Here is a 13,518-nt window from a genome sequence, read left to right on the forward strand (position 1 = left end):
CGACTGGCGGGAATCGAACCCGAATCGAATCGAAACCTTTATTTATGCGGGTGAGATTCATCTAATTGAATTATTTCACCTACATACTAGGCAACGCCTGGCAGGCGTAAATAAAGGTTTCAGCTCTTTAACTTCACAAACATCAACAGATGAAAGAATTGAAGGAATATAGATGTTCAAATATAGGCAGAATGGTGAATGTTACACAGTGTGTAAAGTGGCCACTTTAACCAGCCATTGACAGGTCACAAGCCCTGTAGATGCCTATACTTCTATATTACCTTCTCTTAAATGTTCTTCATCTCTGTTGTAATATGTTAAATTATATGCATTAAAGAAATAGTTATGTTATTTTCATATAAATATAGCTATAAACTTGGCAAACAAGAGCAATTTACTATGCTTATCTTGTTCCCTTTCCCCAGGACAACTATTTTTTTAAAAGTACATAGTTCACTCTTACCCATGCTCTCCTACATATCTATGGAAAGCAGGCATAAGTATGGATCCTTTGATTTTAAATAAATGTATTTTTATACTATTGTCCTTGCATCTTTGGATTTGTATCCGTAATCTATAGCTTCTCAAGCATACAATTAAATGATTTATTAAGTTAGCTTTTATTTTGTAGAACTCTATATTAAAATCTTAATATTTAAATCAAACACCGATTTGAGTCCACTCATTTAATTTATTTTGTTTTTTGAAACCAAAAAGTTTAACTAACAAAATTAGTCGACTTAAATTAGTCAGTGTTTGATTTTAAAAAAATAATAAAAAATATTTGCGTTCTTATGATTTACCCAAATATTTAATTTTGAGTGTCGTTTTCAACGATTTGTAAATAAGTCACTATTAGAAAATGGGAATCAAGTTGGGGTAGAGTGGGATTTGAACCACGGACCTTTGAGCCGCGAGTCCGAGACACTAGCCACGGGACCACAACCCGATTTCAATATTAAGATTTAATGAAATATTTAACTTATATTTATACACCCTACGACAAATTGCTCGGAAAGCAGTTTGTCGGCACGTGAATTTTTTTTTACTTTTTTGTATAAAAGCTCTAAATGAAGAATTGTATGAAAATAAGATCTACATACATAAATACCGAAAGTAAAAGTGTATGGCAATTTTAAAATAAGCAGATTATGAAATAACATTTTTCAAATCAACGCTTTCTGTTTTTTTATATTTATTCTCATTGTGTTCAAAAGATAAATCGTCTGTATGTTAAACATCTGACAATTCTTCTTGTTAAAACTGACAGCTAAATGACACCACTATTTTTATTTTAAAATACTATCACACATAATATAGGTCAGAAAATTGATAGTTTGCTGGGAGATATTAAGCTATATGTTTGCAATGATCTAGTAGAATAATCCTATATTATTGAGAACTTCCAGTTGTAATACGGGCCCAGGGCCCAGGGCCCATTAATGCGACGATTATACTTAAAATATTCACGTTTTTGTACAGGAAACTTTAGTTTTACTTTTACTTAACAGAAAATTAAAGATAACTATTTTATAGTTTTATATTAAATGTGTTACTTTATTTGTATAAAAATTGGATGTAATTTCTTCAGTGGCCTGCAAATAAACATGTTTAAAAAAACAATTTCAAATTAATATTAAAATGTTTATCCAAAATAATCGTTTTTCTTTATTGACAATTGAAGATTCTGTTAACTTCCCATTGTAATAAGGGCCCGGGGCCCTGATTACAATGGGAAGATAACAGAGTTATCTTCGGCTGCCTATAAAGAAAAATCTATGCTTGAACATTTAAAGTATCTTCATCGGTAACCTATAATTGAACATGTTTAAAAGAAAATGAAAAGAGAGTATACATATCCAGCTTTCCATCCAGAAAACTTAAGTTTAGTTTGTAGAGAAAATTGAAGATAAATGTTACCTGCCTATTTTTTTCGAATTTCGGATGGTGACGACCGAAACAAGATTTTTAGCCGAAACCGAACCCGAACTTGAGCTTCTGTTCTAGTTTCGGCCAAAACTGAAACCGAAACTTATACACGTAAATTAAAAATTGTTTTTTTTTTCAACACGCCCAAAATTACGCGTTGTTATTGTTTAATCTTATTACTTCATCAAAATAAGTGTTAAATAAAATATACAATGAAATAAAAGGCAAAAAAATTGTAAGTAAATTTGTTTTTTTAGCGCTTTTTGTTCGTGGTTATGTTATAATCATAATTTATACGTAACAGTTTATTTATTTTTATTTATATATTTGACGGACTTATGCAGTCCATTCTTCAATGTATGCTATAGAAACTTAAACGTATTAATTACAAAGATATAAATGACAAAAACATAAATATAAAAGACCTTAAAACTACTGACTATAGTCAACAAATCATAAAATCAGTCTAGTTTTTATATTAGACAATGTCAATACAATAACTAATTATTTTATTGGACAACAATCCAATATCTCTAATAGGGAAATATCACGTTTTTTTTTACATTTTTAAAGTAATAAAGTAGAACATTATCACGAATCTTGACCTCAAAACAACCAAGACCAAACACGTCGCGTTTTTCTAGCAACGTATTTTTAATGAATTTCTTTTTTACATTTATGTATGAAAACATTTATCCACAATATCCATATTGATTTTAAAAATACAATAAACTGTTCTAAATCCATTTCATATATTTTTATCGGTATTCGGAGTATGTTATATTTTCGTATGATGCTAATTTTCTACCCGAGTACAGCCGAACGTAATCCGTGACATCCCGACCGCGGCTTTTGGCTAAGCCGAAGTTTCGTCCGAAACCGAAATTTCGGTTGATCACTTATTTTGTATAACTATGATTATTTTTTTATTTAACTTTCCTTGATAATTCCTTCATCTTTATTAAGATATGTTTTTCTATCGGATTATCGAACATTAAGAATTTTTGCGTAGCGTTCAAAAATATATTTCCACCATCTTTGGAGGTACGTGCTTTGCGCCTCTCACTAAAACAGATCAATGACCCATCATGTTGTTTTATGTTTGTTTTACATAATGCACTTCAGTTTTATTTTCGATGCATTTTATTTTCGTATCGAACTAAAGCTTGCAGTTTATCGGGCATTGAGAAGTCAGAACTAGGGTCTTGGCTACGACTCAAGACAAAAGTGTCCACTTAAAGGTCGATCCTGTTAGCTGAAGCCAACAATATTGTGCTTGGATGACCAGCGATGCGGAAGAGACGTTTCTATAACCTGACTACATTGTTAGAGCATCAGATAGCTAAAATCGGTTGCATCATAAATGTAAAGATACATCGGACATTCAACTCTTGATTGATAGATATTTTTAGATAAGTCCGGTGTTCGAATATCCCAACTTAATTTTTATTTATTTATTTATGAATGAAATCATACAGTCTTCATATAAAACAAGGTACAAAAGAACAATTAAAAAAAGTAAGACCAATTACAGATTTCACACTAATTTATGAATGCAGGAGGAGAGGGGAAAAATAATTGAATTCTAAAAAAGCAAAAATAAAAATATTAAATAAAAAGTACAAAAAAAGGAGAAGACATTGTATAGCTACTCTACTTTCCTCCCTCTCTCTCTCTGCTTTCATGAGCATTTAAATTTATTTGTAAAAATTCACAACCAGCAATAAATTATTAGATGCAGGTAGTAGATGTAAGTAAGTATAAATTAGGAGTTAAAATCAAAAGTTAAAATTAAAATCAAAAGTAAAAGTTAAAATTAAATCAAAAGTTTACATTAAAATTAAGTTAAAAGTTTAAATTAAAAGTTAAAATTAAGAATTAAAATTAAAAAGTTAAAATTGAAAGATTAAATTAAAAGTTAAAAGTCAAGCAGGAGATAAATTTGATTTAATAACAGTTATTTAGAATTACGTTTTAAGTCGAATTAAGTCATGTCGGCCTTCTGGTGAAGTGGGTTTAATTTCCGACATGGTTGATTTGAAATATTTATTTAAAAAATTGTTTTTACACTAGAATATTTCATGGTCCCTGGACTGGCACCTGAAGCGTAAGACTGATCATTTCACCTTCATATGACAAAAATGGTTAAGATACCTTGCGATTGGTGTAACAATGCAGTGGCCTATGCACCATTAGGTGCGGAAAGGTGATTATGTTGTATATTTTTTTGCTGAATTTACGATGGTAAGAATAATTGAACGTCGTTATGCAGAGAACAGCCAGCCATAGAAAAGTGAAATTGAGATAATAGCACTTTTGTGAAAAGAGTGGATAATGGAATCTACACAAGAGTTGGAATGTTTTTGACTTTGACAAATGATAAACAATGAATACATTAGTATTATTAGTAACAAAAATCTTACTATATATTTGGCCATTTTTTAATGATTTTTACCGTTAGATTATTCTGGTGCTGTACGTGTTTTCTGCAAATTGAGAAATGCCATTTTTGTGATCCAAACTATTTTCAGAAGGTGACTATTACAGTTTTTTTGTATAAAAGCGGTCTGGCTATTTTTAGCAGAACACAGAATTGACCTTACTGCACCCGATAACATTAATATCTCATTTTTTCAAAATTGTGGACTGGCTGCTTTTTGCATAACTACGTTCAATTAAGTATCAGCTTTAGAGATCAAACGTCAAGTATTCATTTAGAGGCTAACAACGCCGACGTGGAAAAGAGATCGATCTCTCTTGACCTCAAACATAGCAGGTGAACACACCAACCACTTCACTACGTGGCGGACATTTCTCCACTTTATTTATTTTTTCAGCACACCTCCAGGATTCTAGTTCTATTGCTCACACAGAACTGTATTCTTCATCCGCCTCGACACAGACAGATAGTTGAGTCTTATATTAAATCGGAGTAACGTGGGTTCAGAAAAGGCACTCTACTGAAACCAGTTTTATGATTTTCTGAGTTTGTGGCAAGAGCATTTGACAACGATCACCAAGTTTACTGCTCCTGTAACGATTTCTCTAAGGCTTTTGACATTGTTTATCACGAATTTGTCCTATTTAAACAAACTAAATTTGGTGTCTTTCCTCAGTTGACACTGTTTTTCATTAGAGCTACCTAGAGAATAGAAAACAGTTAACTTCATACGGAATATTTCAATCGAAACCATTTTCAGTTAATTTTGGAGTACCACAGGGGTCAAACCTGGGTAAACTCGTCTTTAAGATCTTCATAAATGATATTGTGAAGGTTATTAAATTCTCGCGATTAGTTTATTTACCGATGGCTTGGAATATTCTCAATGATAGATTACACAGTGCTTGCGCCTTTAGTCCAATATGAATATTCTTCTTGACTAAATACTAGTACTATCAACCAAATGTATTTAAATATTTCACAATGCATAATTTTATCTTTCACTGGAGCACTGCGTACTGTATATCACAGATACACAATGGATAACCGCCAACCCATGCGTGATGCGGTTCTTGCGATCATCTATGAAAGCAGATTGACTTTTCATGCTCACATCGAGAGAACACGTGACCTTGCACTAAAGGGTTTTATTCTCCGAACGGGCACAGTTTTCGAGAATCCCAGTGCGCTAAAAATTCTGTTCAACTCGTAGGTCCAGATCAGACTTGAGAGTGAATCAGTGCTATGGAATCCACATGAAACGAGACATTCCCTCATTATTACAATAAACATAACAATTTTTTTTTAATCAATAAGTTTTCATTCATTTTTCATACTTTCGGGCATCTCATTATAGAGTTATCATTTTGGAGAGTATCAATTTTTCTGTTCCTGGTGGATATCTACGATAGCTTCAGTACAGATACCTCTTAGCTTTCAGAACAAATCTGCCACTGGTTATGTCGATTGGAAGAGCAAACAAGCAGCTGAACATGATCGCTTTGGAAATCGACATCTTTTACATGAGTGAAACTATGTTTAAGAGGCAAATGCTCTTGAAGTATTATTCTTTCATCGAGCCATGCTCTATGGTTTCTGGTCTGATATGTTGTCCCAATTTAACACCATAAATATTATGTTATATTGAATTTAAATACTCTGTTAATGTCTGTTCTCAAGCATAAACACTAAATGATTATATTGATTGATGATATGTCCAACTCATTGTGTAGTATTTGGGGTGTTTACTTCCCGGTATCATCTTAATCTTTCCATTGGGCACCTTATTCTTCGCACTAGTAACATGTCCAAAATTAAAGTTTACGTCATGGACTTTATCTGAGGTACTTTTTTTTTTTAAATGTCGAAAACCAAAAGCATCATTTTTTATAAACGTCTGATTTATGGCAATGCTCCGATTTAGAATATTTCTACACTTGGCTACGATTTAAGTCGTCACCTTGGCCATAACTAGTAATGAAATTTGTTTTGTCTCATAAAACGTTTGTTTTATGTGCCTACAATTGTACACACTTCAATTTGCTCAATCAGAAAATAAAAATAATTAAAAAGACAAACTTTCTTCGGAGAGCTAGAGTTGATAAAGACATAGGCTTCAGAGGTGAAAAATATGAGCTATAGCATCAGCAATATTCGGAAGTGGGTGCCCAGTCTAGAGTGCCTACTTAAGATAGCCAAGGTTTGAAAGACCTGGCAAGACACAGGAAGAAGAAGAGTGACTGGCTTTTAAAGGTTGAATAATACATTTTGTTAAAATTGATTTAAAATTATGATTAACATTTCAGAGAAGACAATATTATAAAATCTAAAAAGTGTAAATCTGAGTCAAGTATGATTGATAAGATTAAGACAGGGTCTCTGAGATGGTTTGGTCATGTAGAACGAATGGACGATGAAAGAATGGTAAAACATGTAAATAGGGTGAAAATGAACGGTAACGTGAGACGAGGACGACCAAGGAAGACGTGGCATGATCAGATAAACCAAAATCTTAAGTCTGGACATGTCAAAAGCCGGCAGAACCAAAGGGCATCTATGACAAAATGTATCAATGTGTATATATACAAGTGATAAATAAATATTTATTCTTAAATAAAACAAAAATATTTACGGATAAATGGCGAACTTATTGCCACTAGCACTTTCTTACATTCTGACTAAAATATATAAAAAAATACAACTATGAAAAAAACATGTTTTTTATTTTTTTAAAGTAGTATAGTTAATAAATAAAATATTAACAGTGAAAACATTATATTAGTGGTGTCTATTGCATTACACACTGTAACATTCACCATTCTGCCCATGTTTTAACATCCGTATTTGCTCAATGAGGAAGTTCAATGCTACCGGAAATCAGATACAAAATATGTTTCCTTACACGCGGTAAAAATTAGAGCTTTAATTCACGGTAAAGTTTCTCTAAAATGTATGAAAAATTCATTGAAATGCAGTACTTTAAATGACGTTACGCATCCTTCTGAATCAACCAATGATAAAGTGTTGTGATAGATTGTCCGTTTCCGGGAAGCCAACTCACCAATTGGGACAATTATCCGAAGAGAACTAGTGAATTCAAATTTACAAAACTATAACAAATCGTAGCGACGAATATACGAATTATAATAATAGCGATTGACTTAGTTTGAATCTCAATGAAAAATTTATTGAAAAAAAAAAAAAACTCAAATGTGCTTTGTAATGTATTATTGTTTTAATTTCAAGGGGGCTCCTTTGATTTATTTTAACACTAAATAATATGATAATATAAAAATAACCCATTCCACTTCGTATTGTAATATTATTCATTAATTTATATATACCGTTTTAATTTTATGTTATCCGTCGACTGTATTTTTATAGGTTTGTTTTAATTGTTCCCTTTGTTTTCAATTTTAATTATTTATTTTTTCTTTTATTTCTATGAAATAAATTTTATTTTAGTTAAACGTGGGTTTTAAATTGAGTTCCTATATTTTAAATTGCACTCTGTCATTTTTTTGTGACAGTAAAGTAGAACTTGCTGAAAAATCATTTCTAATGTTTAAATAAGACTTAAGCTTGGGTTTCCTAGGACAGCGGTGCCCGTATTTTAACGGCCGTAGTGAACATTAATGCGGTTGACAGCCGTCGTAATGGTGACTAGAGAGTGGTTTCCTATAAAAATGGTGTTGATAACACCGTTAAAAAATAAAACCACTCTCTAGTCACCACTACGACGGCTGTCCACCGCATCACCGTTCACTACGGCCGTTAAGATACGGGCACCGCTGTCCTAGGAAACCCTAGCTTTACAGACTATTACTAAAAAGCTATTATTTCTTACCTTTAATACTTCCATAAAGGTTGTCGAAAAGATCTGTGCATATTTCTGGAAGCTGCATATTCTCACTGAAGACCTTCGTTGGAAGGTCAGGCTCTATCCGACCCTGGTGAAGCTGATGGGAAACTAGACGATGGTAAAGACGATACGACTGGCACCAGGATGAGTGGTCTTGTGGAAGGTGGCTTAGATTCTTGATGCAGAAAGATACCTGGAACAAATTGAATCAGGTTAAAATTTGTAGAAACAAAATATTTCTTTTATTTCACTATCCGCTTTTGAAAAAAAAGTAGAAATTACCGGGTTGTGCCGTGCACGCACGGATCAGATGTCTGGGTTTCAAACTCCGCTTTATCATTTTAACACTTTTATTTACATTTTTTACACGTGGCCTCAAAATTTAAACAGTTGGGAAAATAATGAAAACATAAGTATTAAGGCCATTCATCACACTAAAATGATATATTTTCATGATAGCTGTTTCGTTTTACTTAAAAATTATCAAACGAATTGTTGGAAATATAAAATAAAAGTATAAAATATGTTTTTGGTACTATAACTTCTTTTTAAAATTTATTTTGACATGCTTTTTAACGAAACAGTAGTTGGTTTAATTATTCTGTGTTCTGTTAAGAAACAAGTAAAAAAATAAAAAAATAATCAAACTTTATAAGTACCTGTCCGCACTGGTCGCAATCTTTGAGATTTATACTCTTCCACTCCCTGCAAGAAGCCTCGGAGCATATCCTGGGATACAGCAAGACTTCTTGTTCCCAGGGGCATAGCTTTCTCTTCAATATCTTTTCACAGGAAACTATAGCCTGCATCCTGAGGAGACGATAATCTTGTCCGGTGAGTGACTTAGCATCACTGTAAATGTGTTCTGATGCTGAAAAATAAAGCATATTGGGTTTGTCAGTTAGAGTTCAATCAAGTTTTGAAATAAGCATTTCAGATTTATCACAAATTATTACCTTTTACGTGAGACAGTGTGCAGATTGCGTAGCAAAGAGTTTGATGCTGGGACCAATCATCATCTCGGTGGTTTTCTGTACAATAGCTGACTAAATGACAAAACCTGCAAACGATACGATCGTCTTTCAGTTGTGATTTGCAAACATGACACGCATTGGCTATGAAAACAGTTCGAAAACTGTATTTATAAACAAATTCTTCGTCTAAGTCTTCGCTTAAACCTGCGTTGCTTGACCCAGCTGATAGTATTTCAGATTTAGGGCGTACTTTCTGGGTATCTTTTAATGGCTTCACCTCTGGTTTTGTCTTATTCTTCTTCATTGCTCCGCCAGTTATTTTTGCCTCATGGGACAAATCTTTTATTTTGTCATCTTGTATAATTGAACAGGCATTGTCAACAATCTCGGTTTGCGGGTCTTTATTTTTCTCTTTTTTGTAATCATATTTACTAGATTTCGCAGGAGTGTTTGATGGACCATACAAGTTTTTTGACTGATTAACTGGAGATTTTGGCCGAGGTTTATTACCTTCTTTACTAACTTCCTGATTTTCTGTTTTATCTGCACGATCCTCAGGAAGTTTAAGAAACTCGAAAGTGGTGGCTGCGGGATCAAGAGTTGATTGATTTGTTTTGTCTTGTTTTGCATCTTGAAAAACAATTTCCTTGAATTCTTTTTTTTGTGGCTGATCAGGAATACAATCAGTTTTGCTTGATTTTAAATCATCTTCAATTTTTTCACCAGGTAGTTTACATTCTTGAACAGTAGTTGTTGAAATAGTCTCATTGGTAATACTTTCACTTTCGGTTGATTCATGTTGGCCTTTGTTTTTATTTTTTTTATCCTTTGCTCTCTTAGCAGCCTTTGGAATACCTGCTGGTGAACCTGTTCGAATATCAACTGCAGTACTAACATTTTCACCTTCAGCTGTGAAGCATTCCTCAATACACATTTTGGGTGATATTGTTTCTTCTTCTTTGATAACTATATTCTCTTTTATTTCAACATCTTTAATTTGAGGTTCGTGTTTCTGTGGTTCTGTTTTAACGTCTTTATCATGATGTTTTTGTTTGTGCTTATTTTTGTTTTTTTCGGTCTTTTCTACATTTTTCAACGATTCGTCTTTGGTGATATGCAAATTTAAAGAACCTGTACATAAATCTTTTTCCTTAATAATTTCATCTCCGGGTGATTTATTTTCAACGGGGGTTGGTTGTATAATACATATATCTCCAAATTCTTTAGATGACTTTTCACATTTTTGTGATTTACCACTCTCTAGAAATGATGGTGGAGTATTAGAAAGAAGCGCATTTATAAGATCGTCGGTTATAGGGCTTATTTTAACTCCTTCTGTTGTTACTTGACCAACAGTTCCGGGTTTATCTTCAGATGCAGTTCGACACAGTAATTGTTCTTTAATGGAACTTGTCGGAGAGGATTCTCTTTTCAAATCTGAAGGTGATTTTGATGTTGGTATAAGTTTAATTTCAGAACTAGTTGTAAATTGTCCTACGGGAGATTTTTCTGGTGACAGTTTTCCAGTCACGTTCAATGTTAAAATTGGGCACACTTCTAATGTATTTGATGTTGGTGACTTACTTTGAAGAATATTTTGGTCTAATGGAGGCCCTTCAACGTCTGGAATAGTTGAATGAAATAATTGCTCTTTAATTGTTGGAGATACCCTCGGGCTTTTAGAACTCGGTGAAATTGAAAGTAATGATGGAGATGGTGACCGTCTTACGTCTATTGGTTTAAATCCTAGAGTACATAAATTAATCGTGCCATGACTTTCATTTGATTTTTTACTTTCTTTAATTATCGAAGATCCAAATAGTTGTTCTCGCACTCCAGGTGAATTCTCTTTTTTAGGAACACAACTTGGAGACGTCGATTTGTCTGTAGTTGAAATTTGAGGTGGTAAACCTTTTGGATTGATGTCCAATCGGCATTGATCAATTTTATCTAGGCCTTCTATGGTAGGCGAATGAAATAGTTTTTCTGTTAAATGACTTTCAGGACGCATTTCTTTAAATGATGTCATACCGCATGCAATGAATTCACTTTTTTTCTCTTCAGGTATTTCAGTTAATTTCTTAATTGCTTCATCGGGTTTGTTTTCAGTAATTTTATCAAACTTCTTTGATTTTTTGTGTTTATCTTTTCCTTTATCTTTATCTTTTGAAATAAGTGACGGTTCAGAGAATTTATCACGATGAAACTCATCCAAATTTTCTGTTAATGTTTTGCTGGTTTGATCAGGGCTGGAAGATTTTTCACCGGAATATAATTGTTCAGCAAGAATCATATCAGATTCACAAACTATTAATTTCTGAAGAGTCTCTTCTATCGAAGTTGCGAGAGAAGGAAACATATCATCGACGACATTTGCGTCAGTAACAGCTGGTGTAATTTTTACTTTTAAAACATCTTTCCCGGTGGATTCATCTTTTTCGGTTTTAATTTTGATCAAATCTAGAGGATCGATAGATTTATCTTTATTTGATCCTTGTTTGTCCTTATTTTTATTTTTGTTTTCAGATTTTTCTTCCGTTTTCAGCCCAGTAACTACTGAATCTTTTGAGTACACTTTTTTTTCAGGTGATGATTCTGATAAAACTTCTATAACGTTTGTTGCTTGTACTAATTGTTCACATTTTGCTACACTTTCAGAAACAATATTTTCCTCTGTTTGAACACATTCAACTTTTTCGTGCGCATCTTTCTTTTTGTTTTTCCCTTTTTTATTTTTTTCTGATTTTCCATCTAAAGCGCTTTCTTGTTTACATATTAGTTCATCTGATTTAGTTTTGTCGTCAATAAACTCACATTTTTCTTTTGGCAAAGTAGTTTTTGTTTTTTCTTTTTTGTCTATTTGCGTTTCAGCGTCACATTTTTTTTCGATTGTTTTAGTTTCTTCAATTTCTGCTTTTTTTGAAGATTCTTCAATATTTTTCCCTAAATTTTCTTCATTCTTGGCTACTCCTTTCTTTCCCTTTGAAGATTTTTTGCTTTGTTCGGGTTTCGGAATACTTTCTTTCGTTTCTCCACTTTCAGGCGTTTGAGATTCACCAGTTGCCGTTTTAGTTTTAGTTTTTTCTTCAGTAATAGTTTCAGCCGATATTTTTGAATCTTCTTTAGAATCATCTTCGGGTTCATCTTGTGTGTTTCCCTCGGCGTTTTTCTTTTTTCTGTTACCTCTATTCCTCCTTGGTTTTACGGGAGTCGGGACAACTGCGGGGATATCCGTGGATGTTTGAGGCACCGAGGAGGAGATCGCTTTTTCTACAGACTTAACATCAACTTGGCTGGTTGTGGCTTGAACATCCACGGGTTTCGAAGGCTCCGGTTTTGGATCTGGAGTTGAAATCTGAGATACTTCTTGTATGGAAACTTCTTTTGGTGCTTGAGGTGGGGATTTCGGTCCTTTCGGCTTATGGTGTTTCGCCTTCTTGCTCATTTTGAAAAAAAAAATTCACTAAACTCGAACTGATCAACACTTCCTTCACTCTACTAGAGATGCACACCGTCGGCTTACCCTTAGTGCACTGAGATAACTAAACCGTTTTTGGCAACCTATTCCTTGACGAGTAGATTAAAATTTATAGGCGGACCATTGACAGTCGCAGTTTGGAACAATGCCAAAACGCAATCCGAGGGACAGTGGTAACAAGATAGACCATTTATTCATTTGTTATTAAGAATTACGATTCATTAAGATAATTAAATTATAATTAATTATTACTGGTAATTTTACCTATTGAGTAAACGAATGATTGTATTATACAAAATGTTCACATTTACTGTGTATTGTTTCAAATCAAACGATTTGGGTAGGTAGGAAGAAATTGCCTAAAGTCAATACACTCGTCCTTACATGTATAATATATATTATAGTGACCAACTGAAGTTTCGGTTTCGATTTCGGTCAAAATTTCAGCTCAGCCGAAACCAGCGGGCGAGATGTGTCGGATTACATTTGGGTGTACTCGGTTAAAAATTAGCGCAATTAGAGAAATTGGATTCTCCATTAAACTAATAAGTTATTGTATTGCCATTGACTAAAATTAAAAATAAAAACTCGAATAATTTTGGCATTTGTTAACTAAAATTATTACTTCTAAGATCTTCCATTTTTATATTTTTCTAATTGCTTTATAATTAATTGATTAACAAACGTTTCCATAGCGTAGATTAAAGAACTGTTACATACTCGTATAAGTTATATGTATAACATAACAACGTACCAAAAAGCGCTAAAAATATACCAATTTACTCATTAAATGTATGTCTTTTATTTAACACTTATTTTAACGAGCTCGAAAGAT

General features: G+C 33.0%; 1 protein-coding gene across 1 annotated transcript in view; it reads right to left on the bottom strand.

Moving 5' to 3' along the window:
* Positions 1–12,821, bottom strand: part of LOC148281401 (uncharacterized) — a 32,681-nt gene extending 19,860 nt beyond the window's left edge. The window contains exons 1-3 of the mRNA XM_088226750.1: positions 9,188–12,821; positions 8,891–9,102; positions 8,217–8,424 (exon numbers count right to left, since the gene is read on the bottom strand). Coding sequence (XP_088082876.1) covers positions 8,217–8,424; positions 8,891–9,102; positions 9,188–12,650 — 3,883 coding nt within the window. The 5' untranslated portion in view covers positions 12,651–12,821. The remainder of the gene's footprint in view (positions 1–8,216; positions 8,425–8,890; positions 9,103–9,187) is intronic.
* Positions 12,822–13,518: the final 697 nt, after the last annotated feature.

This window comes from Micrasema longulum, unplaced genomic scaffold, assembly GCF_059751315.1.
Source record: "Micrasema longulum isolate JH-2025_06_02 unplaced genomic scaffold, ASM5975131v1 h1tg000468l, whole genome shotgun sequence".
Lineage (NCBI taxonomy): Eukaryota > Metazoa > Arthropoda > Insecta > Trichoptera > Brachycentridae > Micrasema > Micrasema longulum.